The following is a 20,931-nucleotide window of genomic DNA, read 5'->3' as shown; positions in this document are numbered from 1 at the left end:
TTACTATTTATTAGGATTTATTTAATTTCTTCAGTAAAATAATATTTACAAGATTTTACATACAATAGAAAATTTGTAAACAAAATGAAAAATTACGGCAAAACAAAAATGTATCATTAAAATGTAAATTTCACCACGCCTAAAATAATAGGGGAGATTGTGAAATAAAAAGTTGCATAAATATTATCACTTTAAAACTGCAATAACTGTAACCGTTACACAGATGACCTTGGATTGGAAGCTAACATCATGTTAAGAAATTCTTATTATTTTAAATGGCTAAATAATTCTACTTACCAGTTTTACATAACCTTGGGAGTCCAGAAGCATATTCTCTGGTTTCAAATCTCTGTAAATTATGTTTCTAGAATGTAAATAATCAAATGCTTCCACAACACATGCTGCATAAAAACGAGTTGTGGAATCATCAAAACTTCCTCTGAAATAAAATAATTAGCTTTGATTATTTGTGTAAAGTTTAACAGTTTTTTACATTGATATTTGAAAAAAGATCATAACACTTCTTTAGGTTATTTAAAAAATATACAGCATTGTTTAATTTGGTATTTTAATTTTGTTTATGTTCAAAGATTTATAAATATATTAATCTTCAGTTGTATGTCTAGAAACTTCTTGCAACATAACATTAACTTAAATGAATTGTGAATTATCTCACAATAAAGATTTTTTTTAACGTCTCACCTGTCTCTTAACAGTGTCCAGAGTTCACCACCTAAACAAGCTTCCATGAGCATGTATAGATATTTTCTATCTTTAAATGTGCGATATAATCTGAAATTAGAAAAAGATTAATTATTATGGGCATATATTAAGGCAAATATATGCGCTTAAATTTCTATTAAAAATTATTTACTACAAGAAGGAAAACTGTATTACACATTTACATCACTTTATTTCATCCAAAATCCTTTTTTATCCATCGGCATATAATATCATGTGAAATGGCAAAATAAATATAAGTACTCACTTTACAATAAAATCACAGTTTGATTCTTCCATGATTATTTTTTCAGACAAAATGTGTTGCTGCTGTCTCGTTTCTACTATTTGTGCTTTCTTCATCACTTTTAAAGCAAATGATCTAGTTGGATCAATGTTTAATTGAACCTATGACAAAAAAAAAAAATCATTTATTATTTTAAATGCTGCACAAAAAATATAAAAATACATTTGAATTCCAAAAATTATTTTTCCATTTCTTTGGTAAAATAGTTGACATATATAAGGAAAAAGTATCTTACCAATTCAACTCGACCAAATCCTCCAACACCAAGAGTGGTTATAATTCTCAAATCACACAGTCTTATATCGGAGAATTCTTCATTAGTTCTGAAATCAGACAAGATAATACTTTTTAATTTTTATAAAATTTCAAAACAGTGTACAATTTTTTAAATTCTAAAAAATAATACTTTCTAATATTGTAAAGAATACAATAAAAAAAACTTTAAAATCATAAAACAGCATATGCAATTATGTGCAAAAGAAAAATACATGCAAAAACTAATACATGCAAAGATATATCAAGTTATTTTTTAGTGCATGTTAATCATTGAAATCTTACCTCCAACCACAAATGCAAGCTTTAAAAATCAAAAATACAAATGCTATAATTTTTTAGTCAATATTAGAAATTTAGTTAATATTGCAAAATTAATTAATAATCAGTCAAATGGAAACAAAGTGTCTTAAGTTTTATGTACATTTTCTTCTGATTTTCTTAAAAGCTTACATCTCTACAATCAGGACTGAAGATATGATAAATCAACAGCATGTTATGGATAATAATATAATGTTTAAAATAACAATGTAAATTTTGAATTGAAGTAATACTCATTAAATTCTAACTGAAGTTATTTTAACCTGTGAACCAGTATGACAAAATATTTTAATGCAAAATGAACTGAATATAAGTTAATTACCTGGTTAACAGGTTAAGAAATGCATGTACAGCTACAAAAAACTTTTCAGAATTGAATTAACTGATTATATTAGTATTCAATAAAATTGATAAGAATCATTTCCTATAATTTATGTTGAATGAATAACATAATTTAGGTGTACATGGCAGTTTGTACTTTTATATATATATAACATATGGTTACAGAAATTAGCATTAATACACAAAGTCTACCATACCTTTTTCTATAACTGGCATCCTCGTCATATCTTTTGGTTTTTATTTCATCAATATGACTGATTAATTGGTTAAAAGACCTAGGAAGAATATAGAATTCATTAAATAACAGCAATTTTAAAAATAATCATCAATTGTCTCTATATCATGAAATGTTTTTATAAAAGTGATTTAGAAAAAACAATATTCACGAAAGATTAAAACTGATTATTCATTTTGGATAAATATTTTTTGTCATTTAATATCTGGATATAATGTATATTCATTTTCGATAAATATTTTTTGTCATTTAATATCTGGATATAATGTATACAATTATAAAACATTTTAGAACAAACAACCAGAGATTACAATCATGAAACTAAAATTTTCATTTAACAAGATATCTATCTAAATTTGATGTTTTAAAGTTAACCATAAAAAAATTTCATTTTTTAAAGCAACAAAAACTTTTCTTGGTTAATGTTCCTTAAAAACAGATGTATTATAAAATTTCAAAGGTAATCCACTTACTCTCTATCAATAACTAAACAGGTGACACCTTCTGGATCATCTGCAACAATATTTGCAGTCCTAACGTCTTCACTGTAAATAAATACATGCTTTTTATTTCAGAAAAACAAACAAAACATCATCTTATTCATACTTCACATTAAAAATTAAATGCTAAGTCAAATTTAACTTAATATATGCCAAAAAATTCATTTGATTACCAAGCAATATTTTTAATAAGATAAGTTTAAATGCTCATAATTTATCTTTACAAATATAGTATTTTATTACGATAAAGAAAAAAATCTCCACGAGTAAAATCAATTTTACATTCAACAATAAGATTTTTTTTTATTTATAACATCAATGGAAGGAAAAGTATTTAACTCAAGAAAAATATGGAATTTGCAAAAGAAATTCTTTGGACACATAAAATTTAAGTAATATTTTAACTTTGAAATTAAAAGAAAAAACAATATTTATTATTTTAATATAATAAAATATCTTCTGTTAAGAAGAAATTACCTTTGTAATGCCTTCTCTCCAAAAAAGTCCCCAGAATTTAATGTTCTGATGTATTTTTCGTTATTTTGTTCTGGATCACTAATTGTGACTTTAACCTGCAATTGTAAAAATTAATCTTTAACAGGTGCATAAAAATAAACACGGCATTGCAATTTTACTCCATGATTTCACATGTTCTAAATCTAAATTAAAAATCTGAAAGGTTTCCTTTACCCTGCCTCTGCTAATGATGTAAAATGTATCTCCACGAGCACCTTGTCGTATTATATAGTCTCCATATTTGTAGGTTGTCTGCAAAAAACATTAATAAAGAAAATAATTTAGTTATTAATAATTGAAGATCTTACAGGGAATAGATTTCAACTAAACATGAAATACTACTATTGAATCATATTTTAATTCCACGCATGAATAACTTATTTGCATCAGTTCGTTTGATAATATATTTTAATTGCAAATTTAATTAATACAAACAATTGTCAGCTATACTTTGAAAGATATAAATATTTTACAATAGATTATTAGGTGTGTTTATATTAATATATGAAAATCAGCATGATAATGAAATAAATGTATAAAAATAAATAAGTTTATAATTATCATTCTAGCATATATAGCAAAAGAAAAATTCCATTATTAAATTTTATAAACTATTATCACATATTTTTTAATATAAATTCATGAAATTTTAAATTCACTATTAAGTGATCCTTCTAAAGTGTCGAAGGAATGCACTCATTTGATATTAGAATTATTTATACAATACAAAAATTGTATGCAATTAAATATAGCATGACTTTCAAATATATAATATCTTCAATTTATTTATCATTTCTTTTTTGAAGTCATAAACATTTCAAAAGTGTAATTCATGTGTTGTTTCAAAACATAGTATTCAAATGTGTGCGAGTGTGTGTGTGTTAGTTCAGTGACAGTTCTTATAAATGACATATAAAGCAAAGAATACCGTATCATTGAATATTATTTGTAATGTATAATTTAAAATTTTTATCCTTAATTTAATTAAATTAAACAACTTATTAAATTTATACTCACTTCTTCAAGAACATCTGCAATTTTTATAAGCATATCTTCTTTTAATTTTCTGAATGTTGGTACACTAGAGAGAGGAAGAAAAAATAATTAGAACAGTTACAAACAATAAATAAAAGGAATGATGAATGCGCTCAACAATAAAGTGACATTATCAAGTAAAAATATTTTTCTCAATAAAATATTCTTACCTCTTCAGGAAATCTGTGTACTGGGCTTGCCTCACTAATCCAGTCCTCATCATGATAGTCTGGAAGCACTGTCGTTCAATAGCCCACAGCCTGCAATCACTCAGAGCTACAAAAATTGGAAATGAAAAATGTAAATATTTTAATGAAATTCATAAAAAGAATTACAAAAAACATAGCATTTTAATAACCTTTATTTAAAAATACTCAAAAAAAAATGTTCATACCTGTAACTGTGGCTGTCCTGGTACAGTTGTAAAGTATAGCTAATTCACCAAACACTTTCCCTGGGCCCAAAGTACACAAGGATCGATTGCCTTTAGAAACTTCAATTTTACCCTCTAAATGAATAAAAAAAAATTATTTAATTATTTAAATGAATTGCAATCATCACAACAGTTTTAAGATTATAGCTAAAATATCTAAAGAAAAAATAACAAACTTCCATTTTTAAAAAATTTATTTAGGAAAAAATTCTATTTTTTATTTAAAGAGATACAAATCATTATAAACGATTACAAAATTTGGAAGGGAAAAAAATGGCAAGAATAATCTTTATCCCCCCCTCCCTCGCCAGGCATACTTCTTCAAATCAAAAGAATTCTAAATTTAAATTTATGCAGTGGTCCAATATGATCTCTGTTTTCTAATAACAAAAACTGCTTTTCAACAAGAACTGAAATCAATTATTATTTGGTATTAAATAAAAGAAATTTAATATCATGATGAAAAAATAATTTTTCAGTAAAATTTTTAATATATAGAAATATAGATAGGAAAACAAAAATTTTAAATTACTGACATTTTGTGATTAGTATATTGAAAGGTTTTTATGCTCTGTTAAATCAGACTTCGTATATTAATTTTTACAATCAGATGAATCATGAAAGACTTTTATTTCTATCTTACCTTCCATGACAAAAACCACACTTCCAATGTCACCTTCTTTGATGATAACACTGTCCTGCCCATACTCCACAGGGTACATACAGTCTGTAATTTCCCTGATTTGGACAGTTTCTAAGTTTTTCATAAAGTCATTTTCAAGGATGGCTCGTTGAATAAGCTCTTTGGACCTGCAAAGACAAAAAAACTTAATTCTAGAGAATATCATTTTTTTTTCTCTTTTGGTTCTCAATGAAAATAAAATTCAAAAACCTTTCATTATGCTTAATGAATGAATATTAATAAAAGAACATAATTTAGATAGAAGAAAAGAAAGGCAAAGAGTTCTGAAATAAATTCTAAAGAATCAAAGAATAAATAATACCAATGCTAATTTCAAAATTCACTCAAGAAATACCGTAAGAGATTACATTAGCCAACGACGGTTAGCTAACAACGTAGCGGTTTTGTCGCCCCAGACATAAAAGACGAACTGCCACTCCTTAAAGATACACTTTTTCACTTTTTTTTTAAACATATTAGTTTTTATTTGAAATAAAATTCTCAGTGTTTTAAATCGTATATAACAGATAAATATAGAAGCATATGTAACATAATATGAAAATGGAAATCAAGTAATCCAAAACATTAGAAACGAATTAAGAAATACCTGTACTCAGCCACAAACTATTACCCACAGCCGTTTTTTAGATTTTTAATGCTGTTAACAAAGAAATGTTTTATTGCACAATGAAACAAAAGTAACATCAACTACATTAAAATGCATGAAATCACTTTTAGTTTTGATAACTTTTTTATTACATCTTTCAAATTTATTTTATCAGCAATTTCAGTCTAGAAAAGATTCTAGGTAAAGCTGCGTCGGTTATGTAATAAAACAAACCATTCTTTTATGGTTATTTTCTTTAAAATTAAGGATAGTAAATATTTTTAGCTTTTAGTCATAAGTACGAACAGTAAAAGAAAGAACTAAAAGTTTTTAAGCGAAAATGAAAATTTAGATTGATTTAGTAATTATTATATCAATATTTTTCTAACACTTACAGCTAAAATGTTGAAAATGTCCAAGTTACTTTCCCCTAGACTCCCCAACATTAATTCTTTTCTGATAGGAACTCATATTACTTATGTGGTTTCAAATAGCTATTTCAATAAAGTTTGAGAGCATTTCAAATCTTCGTCAGAGCATTTACCAATAATAAAAAAGACTACTCTAAAGGTAATCAGAAGGAGGTAGAGAAGATGAAATTCAGAAAACGCATGGAAACCTTAAGTTGCTAGTACTGAAGGCTTAAAACATTCCGAATTCGAATGTAGTATATATCAATATTTGAATTCAGAATATTAAAACCCGTTTCACACAAAGAGTTATTTTATGAAAGCATTTTAATTACTAGAACAATACGAATGGTTGATTAAAGTTCAATCATAATATATTTCAAAAAACAAATCAACACAAAATAACATATCAGTAATAATTAAACATTAATAAAAAATGTATACAAATCGAAACAGAAAGTGGCATGCAGAATTAATACAAAGACCTAAGAAAAGCTAAGTAAACAAATAAAAACGACAATGACTAATAATTGGTAATCAGCTCTCCAGAAGTTAACCAGCTGTTGAAACTTATTTCCGCAACAAAGCTTAAGGGCATCAGAATATCTGTTCCTGTATTCAAGGTTTTCCTAGAATACCAGATGCATAAAACATGAGCGATAAAAAAGTGATTCTTTTTTATTGTTTTAAGTATATGTGTTAGTTCAGTGAATTCTGCTTATGAGAGTAGCATTTAATCATGCGATAGTTATAAATGGAAAGTGGAGTTCAATAAGCGCAGTTTCGGTTCTTTCATTTAAATGACGGATTTCGGGTAATTCATCAATAAATGAGGACTTATCAAAATAATTTTATTGTAAATAAATAAATAAATATCCATAAATATATTACATTATTAAAATTTAAATTATGCTCCATATATGTATTTTTCATTGTTGATTTTCAATGCCTTTTTTTTCCCACCCATCAAAAACAATGTTCAATAAATTAAATTATAATATTTTTGTGCAATGGCTGATTTTTTTTATCAAACAAACCAACGATACACAAGAATTTCAAGATTAATGATTCTGTTTTAAATAAATAAAATAATAAACAGACTGTAGTGACAAATAAACTCACACCGTACTTAATGCCTAATGCAATTAATTAGCTGAAATTTCAACGCATATCTATATCCTTATTTTCTTTATATTTTATGATATTGACAATCTCTAAAAATAAATCAGTATCAACTATTAATGATAATGCTCCTTGAGTCATATTAATTTTAAGGGCATATAGTTCTACAAACTATGCACTATTAGAAATAAACACGGTAGAAATATTCAACATCATTAAAGTTTTTACGTCTACATATTTATGCAACTCTTTATCTTATGGAAATTCAGCATTATTTATCATGATGCAATTATCAGTTTCTGGAAGGTGTATAAACAAACAGTATAAATAGCTGAATAGAATAAAACATACGATAAAAAATAAACCAGACAAGTTTCTTGGGAAATTCGAATAATTTTAACAGAATTGCAATGTTTTTATAACATCAATCTTTTAAAATCTTTGTAGACGCTTTTTCCAGTGGAGAGATATAAATAAGGAAGGTTAAATAATGATGAGAAAAACTTAAAATAGCAAATAATTACAAGGACAAATGAATCAGATTTGTTCCATAAAACACAGAAAGTCCTTGTTATGAAAGGTTAAGCGGATTTATCAAACTTGTGAGATAAGAGAGCCGAGAAAAACACGAGTCAATGATCTGTCAAAATACTCCGACAACAATGCAATCGGACAGTTTCAATTGCTGAACTTTTCATTCGGAAACGATATGTAATAAACAATTTATTTTCATTCATTAACTGAATATTTTAATTAAAAAGGGCGAGAGGGGAGTAAATTAAAATTAAAAAAATAAAACCATTAAATATGAAAAATAAGGTTGGAATTCCTTAATTTAATTGAAAATAATATTATCTTACTGATTTAATGAAAGTTTTATAAGGCCATTTTGTAGAATTTAGCAAAATAAATAAAATAAGTGACGTGGGAAACAGATATTTGGAGAGGAGGTACTATCTACATTAAACTTAAAATTTTCTTAAACAACTGAGCAAAAAAATATGGACGCACTTTTGAAGATTTCAGAATAAAGAAATATTTCGAATTTTGAACTACCTCTCTGATTATAAGAGACTTTCAAGTGAAAATACATTCATTAAAACAAAATAAATAAATAAGTGAGTCTTGAAAAATCTTGTCTAAATGTTTGAAGAGATATTTTTTCAAGTAACATAAATAATTTTAAAAGTATAAAAAACATTTAATAAATATGAAATTAATTTTTGATCTACATTAGCTGTTGTTTATTTCTCGATATATACTCGTTTCATAACGTTTATAAAATGATCACAAATTAAATAATTAGAAAATATTCCTTTTTTTAGTATTAAATATAATTTTACAAAAAAAAAATTCTGGAATGATGACAAATTAAATGACACACACTAAAGTTCACAAAACTATGGACAACAATATGTAGAAAGATACGAAAAATCACAATATTGCTCCGTAACAAAAATAGCGAGTGTCTATCTAAATTATGATAAAATATATAAACTATTATTAAACATTATAAGAAACCCTAAATAGTTTAATTAATTAATATCGCATAGTGTTCTCCATAATATTAGTTTGAATTGTTAGCTATAGATGAAAAATTAACTGAACTACAAGAAAATAACAGATAAAAACAATGTAACTATTCAAATTACGTAAACTGTGATTAACTCTTGTAATAACATGATGAGAAAAAAAAAAGTCTCTCCAGCTGTACGAATCAACTCGATCACGAATCAGTCACGTGCTCGCCAAAATTAACTCCAGTCATCCGAGTTCAAGGGCTGCGGTTCATTTGAGAATAAATTGGCCTTCACAACTACGTCTGGTTCACAACAGGCACATTAAGGCTTGAAGAAAAGGGCGAAATTAGTTCTTTGTGTTGTGAAATCGGTATACCTGCCATGACCTACACTCGCCAAATTTACATTCAAGATCAGAAAAAGGTTAAGTTCTTGTTCTACGACTGTACTTTCTATTCGTTGCGTGGGAGTTGCAAGTTTCGGAATGAAGTATGTTCGAAATAGTCCAAGTTAAATGCTTACATCCCATTCTAATTAACTTACTTTTTTTAATATTTTGCACAGTATTAAAAAAAATTCAAAAAGCATTTACTTATATTCTAAATTACATGCAATGAGTAATGATAGTTTTGTTCCACTTTTTTATTCAGAACTAAATTAAAAAGCAATATATTCAGAACAAGTTTTTATTTTAAAACCTTGCTTTCGAGTTGCCACATAAAGAAACAAAGTTATTTTTAAAAAAATAATTGCAATGGGGCCTATTGTTAAATGATCAACTAGAAATATTTCGGTGAGATTGTGAAGGTTTATGTGCTAACTGCCATCGATTTTCGAATCTACCAAAATATAACTAAATTAATCAGTTAATAATATATTGAAAAATTACAAAAAAAGTTTATTAAATGATTGAACAGACTAAGTAAGTCAAAATTCATAAGAATGAAATAGGGGGAAAAGGAAAGTCTGCATAAGAAAATAAATTTGTTGAAATTCTCAAAATGAAAAACAAAAAAAAAATCACATTAATTTTTAATAAAGAAAGAATTTTAAGTAATTATATTCGAATCTGATCGGAACAAAAAAAAAAAAAAAAAAAAAACTGATTTCTTCATAAATGAAATAATCGTCTGCCAATATATTTTTGAAAAATATTTAACAATACAAAAACAAGCGTAATATTTATTATTATTGAATTTTAATATTAGTTAACTTTTACATTCCTTATCTTTGTTTAAAGAATTCAAACGACAAAAATATCTATGAAAGTGAAGAGTGGTGCGTATCGGAAAAAGATGCGAAAGGCAAAAAACGTGTTCATAATATGCTTCGCCGACACAAGCATATGTTATTCCAAGCATGTGCATCAAAGGAATTACGTGAAAATTGGATTAATTGTTTATATACGAAAATATCGTAACTTAAAAACTCACATTTATATGCAAGATCACTTATCTTAAACAGTGAAGGAAAATATGGAAAATAAGATCGATAATAGATTACAAAATAAGCAAATTAAATTTCGCAACAATGAAAAAGCCTGTATCGAATTGCAAATTACGATAAAAATAAATCAACTTTAAAGCTTATATTTCCGTTTACGATAAGTACGGCGTGATTTGATACTAAAAATACTTTGTGACGCATTGAAGTTGAATTAGTTTTGCCTAAATTTAGTGTAAGCCTTGGGAACTTTCCAAGTAAAATTCTCATTAAACGGGTTATTTTTTCTTCACTTAATGTAATCAGATTATAAACGGCAAGAGCTCTTGTGCCATTAACTAAACCATACTAATGCTAAGTAAATATTTGCGCATTTCTAATTCATGAAGAAGTATCAAACGCACCAATACTCAGGAATGGAATGAAATGGATAATACTTATGGAAGAACATAGTTCTTTATAAAGTAGATGAAAGTTTAATTAATCTTGTTTGGAAAGTAAAGAGGAGCTAGTTAGGGGCAGACCTCACAATTTTGAACCATAGACAGATGATTAGGATCTTGATATACATTCCACACCGCAAGAAGAACTTTATCTTACAACGGCAGGCGAAAAATGTACCACGTACACGGTGATTTTTCATTGGAAATGGTCTTGAACAAGCGGTCCCAAAACTGAGATACTACAAATTCACCAAGACCTAAAGTAAAACACTGATTTACTGGATGAGAACGTGGAAAAAAAATAATAAAAAATTTATTACGTATCAACAAGTTGCCTTCTATTATTGCATCAATTCAATAGCAACAATACATTAGAGTATTTGCACAGTAGTCTTGCCTGAAAGGAAAACAGGTTGTTGGTTAACCGAAAATAGATCTGCTTAAGAGATTTCAGAAATTACGACTATAGTCAAACTTCATTTACGAGTATCTTCCATAACGAGTGATTCATATAATGAGCAAAACAAAATGTAAAAAAAGTGACTCGCTTAGAGAGAGATGTTTCGCAAAACGAATGGCGAGCAGACATCGTGATGCCACACGCTGGATTGGCCTGTATTAGTCTGTGCTGAGTGCTTATTTGAAGAAAACTCTTCAGTAGATTTTACATTCAGCCAGCTACAGAAAACCAGAAACTGTACAGGAGCATGTACTTGTCCCGTCGGGACAAGAACTTGCTGGTGTCCGTTATTTCTTGCTGCAATCTTTCTTCTGTGCATGCTTATTCTGTGTGCTTTATTTCTTACTGGAATCTTACAACTGGCTGAGTGTAAACCCACCTCTATATTTACATTAAAGAATATTTGACCGGATAGCGTTGTCGAATGTGATTCCGAGAGATTTGTACAAGTGCCTGTGGATTAAAACTTAATCGATGAGATTTGTCTCTGATCCAGAATGTGGGGTTAGAGGTGAATAGCAACGATATGGATGAGCTGGTAGAACAGCGCAGCCGGTACGACCGAAGATCTTATGGATCTGCATTCTGTGTCACAAGAAAAAGCTGCGGGGAGATTTGTTCGGGAGAGTATGAAATATGTAATTAACAAAGCAGTAGTTTTCCAAGAAAATAAGGGAGATGCTGATAGTATGGGAAATTATTGCATCGTATGTTGAGAAGCATCATAGTAGTTATGAGAGATAAAATTTTATTTTAAATATAATGTCATGTCTTAGTTTCGCCAAATTTTGAAGCGTAGCCAAAGACAAATGTCTTCAGATAAGTTTTTTGTAAAAAAAAATTCATTATAAATAATGAATTACGTAATTATTAATTTTTTTGTGTCTTTCTTCCTCCAAAATGGAACACACTGTCCTATTTTATACGGATTCCTATGAAAAGAACTGTTTCGCATTATGCGATAAATTCGAAAATGATTTATGCACATGAACGGAGAATTCCATTGTATTGTATATTTGGGTAGTGGAAGTTTAAAAGAAAATATTTCATGTTTAAAAGTTGCGGTCGACAGCTTAAGATTCTCGTTTTCCAGTTTTGACAGGTTTATAAATCCCACAGCCACATTTCAATTCAGAGATATTTCTGATAGGAAATCCGAAAAATTAACTTTCTGTTATTTTATTTTGTTTATTTTTGTTCTGCTTATAAATCTGAGATATCATCAATATTTCCCCTCTCTTTGACTGTTATAATTTTAAGCATTCATTTCATTATGCCATATTTTTTCTGTCGGCATTTGATATTAATAATTGTGAAAGGAAATTGTTTATTATTCTTCTGATCTTTAAAGAAACAGAAAAGAAGACTGAGAAAATTACAACAATGAGCTGATATTTTACGTTCAGAAGGAATATTCGATGAACTAAATAATGGAGATTCGACATTTACAATTAATTTTTTTACAAGAATTAGGCAGCTAATTCAAACAAACGATTTTTTTTAATAAAATTCCAAGCTCTTAAATTAGTAACTTTATTTTATTTACAAGTAATTTTTAAACCAATAAAATATATACTGTTATATTAAGACTGAATATTTTGTAAGAGGCAAACTTTAAAACAGCAAGACTCATCGTTTCTTTTTTTTTTTTAAATCTTTTTCTAAAAGCAGCATTCACTTGCAATCATTCAAAATTAGTATTCTCAAATATTGCTGAACTAATAATCAAAATAAATACTTAGAATTTATTTTGATTAATAATCCAAACAAATTTTCAAACAATTATTAAAACTACCAAAAAAAATTTAAAATCGATTCCAAATTAAAAAATTAATAATGTTTCATTAAAACCTGGAAAAGCTCGATAGCCAAATACGATAAACCCTGGAATCTATACCCAGAACTTTAACAAAAGGAAAAATACAACTGCAGATTGTAACTGGCAGGCGTAACGAAGGTTAAGCATTTTTTAAGCGTTACGCTCAATACATCCTAACAATGCATACAGATATCAGAAAATAATGGAAATGATATTTAACCAACAAATCCGAGAAAAAAAATGGATGCTGATTCATCAAAGTAATTTCTAAGCAGAAGCGAAATATATGAAATTGATTCAAGGTGAGGATTAAGTTATTTTTGTTTTATCCGAGATCAATGACCTCTAGCGGTATATCAAAAACATGTCCAAAAAGAAACGAAAACGGCACAATGGTTTGTATTTTAATTCAATGGATTATTTGAAATAAAATTAGTGAGAAAGCCTTCGACAAAAGAACTAATGGTGAGTTCTTTTGTTGTAGTAATAACAAACGATATAATGCGCATCGGAATTCTAGAAGGAAGAGGTTATTCACAGGAAAAGGGGGGAAAAACAGACAGGAATTCTCGTTGTTTTAATAACATTTTTAGATATTTTCTAAACAATCGTTCGATAAAAACGGTATCGCAAAACCTCATCTGCGAAACAAAAGTTTTTTTTTTTTTTTTTTTTTTTTAAATCTTTTTTCCAATCTTGTATATTTGTTCTTACATATTACTTATATATAACACAGAAATATTCATTATTTTTGAAGTCTAACATTTAAAAACAGGATTTAAAACATTTTTATATATGCATTATGAAATTAATCAAAACATAATTTTTATCCTTTCATGAAGTATAAAAATTAAACTTTTGATTATAACCATTTCTTTAATATTTTTTATTTAAAATATGAAATTCGTTTCAATAATTTTCAATTAATTCTGTAAGTATTTCACATTCTAAAATCAAGCCATTTCAAAATTATCATTCTCTCCTTTATCTTATCATTATGAATATTATCTTTTAATGCACGGCAATTTTTTGAAAATGTTATGCTTTGTAATCAGGGGTGTTTGTGGGACCCCAAAAAATCCCCGGAAACTTTTACGGACTTACTACCGGCATTTTAGAGTTTCGAGAAGGGGGGGGGGGGAGAAATGAAAAATTACAATTATGAAGTACTAAATGACCTAATTATAAAAGTTCAATGAATTACTTTTTTTTGCAAAATTAATAGCCATAAATTTTCAAACATATAAACTACTACATTTTATGCAAATATTTTAAATTACCTGAATTAATTCTTTTAAAAAAAATTATCTAATTTCTGCTTCTTTTTTTTTTATTTTCTGATGTTTGTGGGCTTGTCTTTCTTTTGTGGTGAACTTCATAATTGCAGGAAGGTTGACTTTTATTTTCCTCATTTACAGTTGAAGAAATTTCCTCGAGAACTGCACATGCAGAGGTAGAAGCAGTTTGCTTTTCTGCTAATGTAGAAGGTTTTTCAGAGACTTTTATAGGTGACTCATCTGAAATACATGTTTTTAAGTCCTCTTGATATGTTTTCCAACTTCTGTTCATATTCAGTAAGAGATCTTTGTGAATTGGATCAGTCATTGGATTTTTTGAGCCATATTTTTCACATGAGGTTTCTTTAGAAGCCATTAAATCATATTTAATAGTCTGCACTGCATCTAGGGAATCAATCTTAAGAGAGGTTCTATAGTCAGTGACAAGTGTATCCATTAAGTTGAATGCACTTTCCACTAATGGGCTATGGAAGCAGCTAAGGCAGGCTTTGACCAATTTAGCCAATGTAGGATACTTATAATCATTTGTGAAATCATCTTTTAAATTAAAAACTTTAGACCAATATTTATCAATTGTACACTTGACTTGATTTCCACTTTCATCAGATGTGTAGAGCATTTCTTTGGTGATATCAATATCACTCTGGTATAACCTTATTTCAGCTTCTACTTTTGACTTTTCATTATCACTAAAAATATGGGACATAAAAGATGATAATTTTTCAAAAGCTAATATTGTACTGGTTTTACCTCTTAGCTCTGGATCTAATGCTGTAAAACTAATTAGATATGAATTTTTAAGGGGTAATTTCTGTTTCATATGCTGAAATTTCAAAGTGAAATTCTCTTGCGTACATAAATAAAAAAATATTTCAATAAGCGAAACGAAAAATTTACACGTGCATCAATAAATGAAACGAAAATTTTACACAGCAGAGAAAAAAAAGTTGCGAAGCGATCAATAACAAATAGCTAATACAGCGAAAAATCCCCCTTCTCTACTTATTGGCGCCACGCCAGGAGAGATAAGACCTTTGAACCCAGAGTCACGTTATCGCACACTGGTTGAACGAAGTCTCTCCCTTTTTTTTTCTGCCGCGCCTACTTGCCGAAAAGAATCCAGAAGAGAATGTCCGAGAACCGGGGGAATGAGTCATAACTCGCAATAAGGAAAGAACAAAAAAGAAGTTTTTTCCCGCTTTTCACGCATTATCACTGCCTTTGGAGAAAGAAAGGAAAAGTTTTCACCACACACACTGACCTTGCGTTTTCTGCTTTCAAAGCAAACAAAATTACCCAGATCAAAATAAATAATTCATTATTATTCCTACTTCCTTTTGAACGACCATCCCCGGAATTTCCTGGTATCGAAGTTCAAAATCCCCGGAATTCCGGGGTTTCCCCGGAGCACAAACACCCCTGTGTAATTCATTCAATAAACTCAGTTGCAGATAAATTATTTCTTAATTAAAGTTAATGCCTTAAGTCTTGAGGAATGTATTATTTGCTTTAAATATAAAAGACATAACCTTGTAAATATCTTTTATGCTTTGTAACTTTGACCTTCAAAACAATTTTTGACAATTGAATATTTTGCAACTTCAATTACTTTTCCTCTTTCGTTTCCCTAACAAATCCTCAGATTACATGATACCAATATAAGAGTTAAAGAATCTGAAAAGAGTATTATAGACAACTGCATCCAGAACACAAAAGCTTCAGAATATCTTTTTCAAAAACATTAGGAAAAAAAAAATCAAAAAAAATTTTCCTTCTCCTTTAGCTTTTTTTTAATTTATAATTCCCTTTGGACATTATAAACATTCATTCTTCAGAAAAAATTATAAACAATTGTCCAATAAGTTTAAATGAAACATATTTATATAGCTGTAATTTTTTTTTAAAGTAAAGTTCCATTTAAATAAACCTATTTGAGTAATTTATGAGAAGTGCAATAATATAATAAATGAAATTTTTGCATGAAAATCATTAATTAATCATGCTTCAAGGTTCAATTGAATTAAAAGATTGAAAAAGTAGGAACGTGAAATCTATTGTTATGAAATTATAATTATAATCGAATTGCAGGTTTTTAAAATTGAATGAAAATCAAGAAAAAGAACGAGGTAGATATTTTTATAAAAAGACTGTCATTTATAATCATATTTCTAAACGATAGTTGATAGTTCAAAATAAATTTTTGAATGCCATTAAAATGGTTTAAATTGACGAATTTAAAAGCAATGCAAAACTTGCTTTAAAAATGCTACTACGAAAATTATTATTTAATAACCATAAAATAGCTTTTCCCGAATGTTCTACAGATAAAAAAGGTAGAACGGATCTTTAGCTTAGAAGTAACAAAAAGAAATTTCTAAAGAAAGTTTAAAATTTGCAAAGAAAAAAAAGTGAGATTTAAAAAAAAATTGAAAATTAAATAGAACAAAAATAATAATAAATAAAATAAGAACTGGCACACAACACGAAAGCTCTCAAAATACAAGAAATGTTGACAGATTAGGGACCAAAAGTTAATTCACGTGAGGTTACACTTCAAATCTTCCAAATCGAAAACATGCAAAGATCGCGTCTGTCATGACAAAATCGTCACAAACTGCGTGCAGAAATTTTGCAACGTGAACTTGTCCTGGAGAAAAATTGGAACATTTACACGTGTATAAGGGAGTAATGGTTCTTCACTTACACTCAACACACCGAATAAATATTTCGCTTTGGGCATAGTAGAGGGCAGAAAGTTGCACAAGAAGAGTAATGAAATAAATAATAATTTAAAGCACAGCTTGTTCCAGTTTCCTTTTTCATAGGAAAAGAAACTTCCTCGTCTCCAGGGCATTGTTGATCACGTGATATAAATCGAGTCAGCAGTACCGGCTTAATGAATGCAATCGTGTCGCTAAGGTTTATAGTGGAATGCAATCGAACAACATTGAGTAGTTAGACCGGTATCTGTTAGTCCGATTATTATTACTTTTTATAGTTTAATATTATGTATATAATGTTTAACTATTATAATGTTATGCAATGGCATAAAGACAAGTAGTGTAACAGAACGCCTTGGGGGCAAGTCTTAAAAAATGCCATGGAGAAAAAATATTTGTGCGTTCATGCCATTTTTAAAGTCCATTGAAATGAAGAAACGAAAAAGTGGCATGGCTTGGTCGCACTTTAAAATTGCAAAATGATTCATAACAATTATGAATGAAAAATATTATTTTATGCCACTTGTTTATAAATGCCGTGGTTGATGATTCGAAATATATAAAATGGAGTAAGGGGAGGATACTAAAACCAAACAAATGGTAGTTATATAAGTTAAATAAATTACCAACATTCAATATGAAACATATTTAATATTGCTACGTACAAATTATCCATATAGAAATGTATCATAATAAATATTACAGCATTATTAAAATTTTGTCGACAAAAAGTATAGTAATGCTGTAAAGCGATTATGCATTAGTGAAAATGTGATCCTTATAATTAATTTAATGGAACGGATGCCTTCGTTTCATATAAATACTAATATGATACATTTGCATTAGCATCTAAAAAAAAATTTTTTTTTTCATAATTTTCAGTCAATGAGTTACGAAATTCAGAAGGTTAACGTGAATTCAATTGGGAAATTTCTGAAGTAACTAAAGATTAAGTTGAACTAATTTACAAGTACATCATTAATTTTTTTCGCAAGAAATTAATATTTCTTCATTTACATGCAAATATTTATTTAATTTTAGCTGAGTCTGGATCTTGATTAAACATTTACACTGCTGTACCCTAGAATCAATCTTTTAAAATTATTTTTTTGTAGACACTCAATAATATAATTCCAGGCTCTAGTTAAGCTATAAAAAATTCAAGTAAAGAACCGTTGAAAACAATGCGCATGCGCAAAAGTATAAAAGTGTACTTAAATGTAGTATTTATTATATTATTTAACCGCAAATATACATTTGCGGTTATATATTTGTTGAGAAACAAGAAAAAAACATCACCCGATAAAATCTTAGGAAGCATAAAACCTTAATGAAGGAAATACATGTCTTCAAAAAGTATAACAATTACTCGAGTAAAAAATTCGGTTAGATAATAATTTTTTCAACGGTGTTAATTTATCAAACATAGCAAGAGCAATTATTTATTTTTAATCAATGCGAATGTTATAAAACAAGTCTTACAAAACACATTCTCAAATACTCTGTTAGAAATTAAACAAATAAAAACCTTTAATTAATAAACAACTGACAGAAAATTTCAATATTAAATTTTTAAAGAAATAATGTGAATATCTTTCATTTCATTTCAGAAAGGGTTTATAAACAAAACCATATTTCACATACAATTAAATTTTATAAAATACTTGGCCAAATATGCCTTAACTTCGTTACTACTTTTAGTTTTAATCAATATAGGTAGGTGCTTTTTATGTCAACAAATAATAAAAAATGATTTTTTAATCATATATTAATATTATTTGTTATTCATGATTCGGATATCCCCAAAAACCATAAACAACTTAAATCCAATTATTGAGTTCATTAATTATTGAATATTTAATAAACATAATTATATTTCATTTGATCGACAAGAATTACATAAGTCCCCAGATTTGACATTTTAAAATTATGTAAAAACACTACAGTGTGGAAAAAAAGTAGCAGAATTTACATTTATAACAGAAAATTTTCGATATTTTGCATTCTGTCAATAAAATTCCACCTTTTTAACATTATCAATTAAAAATTGCTCCAGACCCTAATTTTTTGATATCGAAATAAAAAAAGAGAATTAAATATTGTAATAATTATTTCTACATTCAGTGTTTTGTTTATATTTTCATCCTAGCGATAAACACTAAAAACGACTAGGAGGCTACTTACTTTTCTCGCCGACAAAGTGGACAAAACTCCGTGACAGCATGATGAATATGATCCGCAAATTGGGCCACTATCTTACTTTTCACGACTGTTTCGAGTTTATTCAAAGCCATTTCTTCTTTCGCCAATTTCCAGGCGTAATCCAAAATTTCCATTTTCCAATCTCCAAATAGAGATAGAATTTCTTCCATTTGTTGCTCGTTGGTGGCATGTCGATGAACGAGGGCAAATACATCCAGGAGGGGCGGACGCGACAAAAAATTTGTGAGACGAATAAAAAATGCCCGACGGGCCTTAACGACTCTACTTCTCATCGCGTCCGCCAGCGCTGATGGTAGAGAACAGACTGACAACGAGCTACAGATCTGGTCCGGCAATTGCCCGAGCATGGTTGGCTGCACGAATTAATCGCCAAGTATTCTACTCAGAGGTAGTAGCACAAGTCACAGCTGAAACGAATTCGAGGAAAAAAGATCACGCCACAGAGGCTAAAGGATTTTTCAGTTGCGATTTGAGTTAAATCGCTCTACTTACTTTTCAGCTGTTCTTCTAATGGTGATGCGTTAGATGAATAAAAATGAGAAACAAAAGGGACATGGGTATAGTGAGAGGAAATCCGAAAGAATACGTCAATCATCGTTTGATAAGAATGAGTTTAAAATTCGGATGAGTCAGATCGTCTGCGGTTCATTTTATGTAAGCAGAGATAAAAGAATTTGTTCGCAAACAAAAAAAAGGCACATAGGATGAAATGTGTAGGTGAGGATATGACATGACAATGCGGACCCTAATATGACATCTGAACGATAAATATTATCTTATAAGTGAATCGAGCATTTTTTTTCAAAATAATTATCTTTTCTTTTAAACATATTTTGTACAATTAAAGACAATTCTAAAAATAATTACATCAGGAGAGTTATTTTGGAACCACCTTGAGTGATTTTTTTTTAATTTCATGAATATAAATGTAAAATTAAATGAAGAATCTATACTTTAAAAATATTAATATATCAATACTTTTGCAAAAACGCTTTTTTTACCAATCGTTCGGATGATAACGACCTTGAAAAATCAAATATATATAATATTTTTAAAGTGAAAGCCAGTTATACAACTATTTATATTTAAATGGGAAAAACAAAACCTATCAGAAGTATCCAGAAATAACACCTAAAATCTTTAAAGAAACAATTCTTCAAATTATAAATTTTTACGATTTTAAATTGAAATGTGTTTAATAAGGAATTATATCTATGAAAAATATTGAGCAAAAATAAAAATAAAAAATCAGCCTTGTTTGAAACTTTACTATATAGATAGCACGGAAATCATAGCTCAAGAATCTCTTTTTCCATTTTCATTTAATTGCACCCACTTCTGTTACTTTACCATTGGTTCGCAAGATATCCTATTAGATTCAAACATATTCTGGTAAGAAAATCATTATTACATTCAATAGGATCAATTAGCATGGTTCGTACTTTTCAATGTTTATAAAGTTAATTGTAAAGAAGCTTTAAAATATTAACAGTTGATTGATT

At 28.2% G+C, this 20,931-nt stretch overlaps 1 protein-coding gene across 2 annotated transcripts in view; it reads right to left on the bottom strand.

Annotated features, from left to right (window-relative positions):
* Positions 1 to 20,931, bottom strand: part of LOC129966865 (cGMP-dependent protein kinase, isozyme 2 forms cD4/T1/T3A/T3B-like) — a 122,761-nt gene that overhangs the window by 6,160 nt on the left and 95,670 nt on the right. Inside the window, exons 1-13 of one of the 2 annotated variants that reach the window (XM_056081466.1) lie at positions 19,391 to 19,883; positions 5,326 to 5,492; positions 4,644 to 4,757; positions 4,420 to 4,525; positions 4,232 to 4,295; positions 3,389 to 3,466; positions 3,176 to 3,270; positions 2,672 to 2,743; positions 2,161 to 2,238; positions 1,263 to 1,350; positions 989 to 1,128; positions 703 to 792; positions 298 to 439 (exon numbers count right to left, since the gene is read on the bottom strand). In XM_056081466.1, coding sequence (XP_055937441.1) covers positions 298 to 439; positions 703 to 792; positions 989 to 1,128; positions 1,263 to 1,350; positions 2,161 to 2,238; positions 2,672 to 2,743; positions 3,176 to 3,270; positions 3,389 to 3,466; positions 4,232 to 4,295; positions 4,420 to 4,525; positions 4,644 to 4,757; positions 5,326 to 5,492; positions 19,391 to 19,776 — 1,620 coding nt within the window. In that variant the 5' untranslated portion in view covers positions 19,777 to 19,883. Of the gene's footprint in view, positions 1 to 297; positions 440 to 702; positions 793 to 988; positions 1,129 to 1,262; positions 1,351 to 2,160; positions 2,239 to 2,671; positions 2,744 to 3,175; positions 3,271 to 3,388; positions 3,467 to 4,231; positions 4,296 to 4,419; positions 4,526 to 4,643; positions 4,758 to 5,325; positions 5,493 to 19,390; positions 19,884 to 20,931 lie in introns of those variants that run through there. The other variant, XM_056081467.1, reaches the window with a different exon arrangement.

Source organism: Argiope bruennichi, chromosome 4 (genome assembly GCF_947563725.1).
Source record: "Argiope bruennichi chromosome 4, qqArgBrue1.1, whole genome shotgun sequence".
In the NCBI taxonomy this organism is placed as follows: domain Eukaryota; kingdom Metazoa; phylum Arthropoda; class Arachnida; order Araneae; family Araneidae; genus Argiope; species Argiope bruennichi.
The sequence above is the reverse complement of the archived record's forward strand: the minus strand, read 5'-3'. Positions and strand labels throughout refer to the sequence as shown.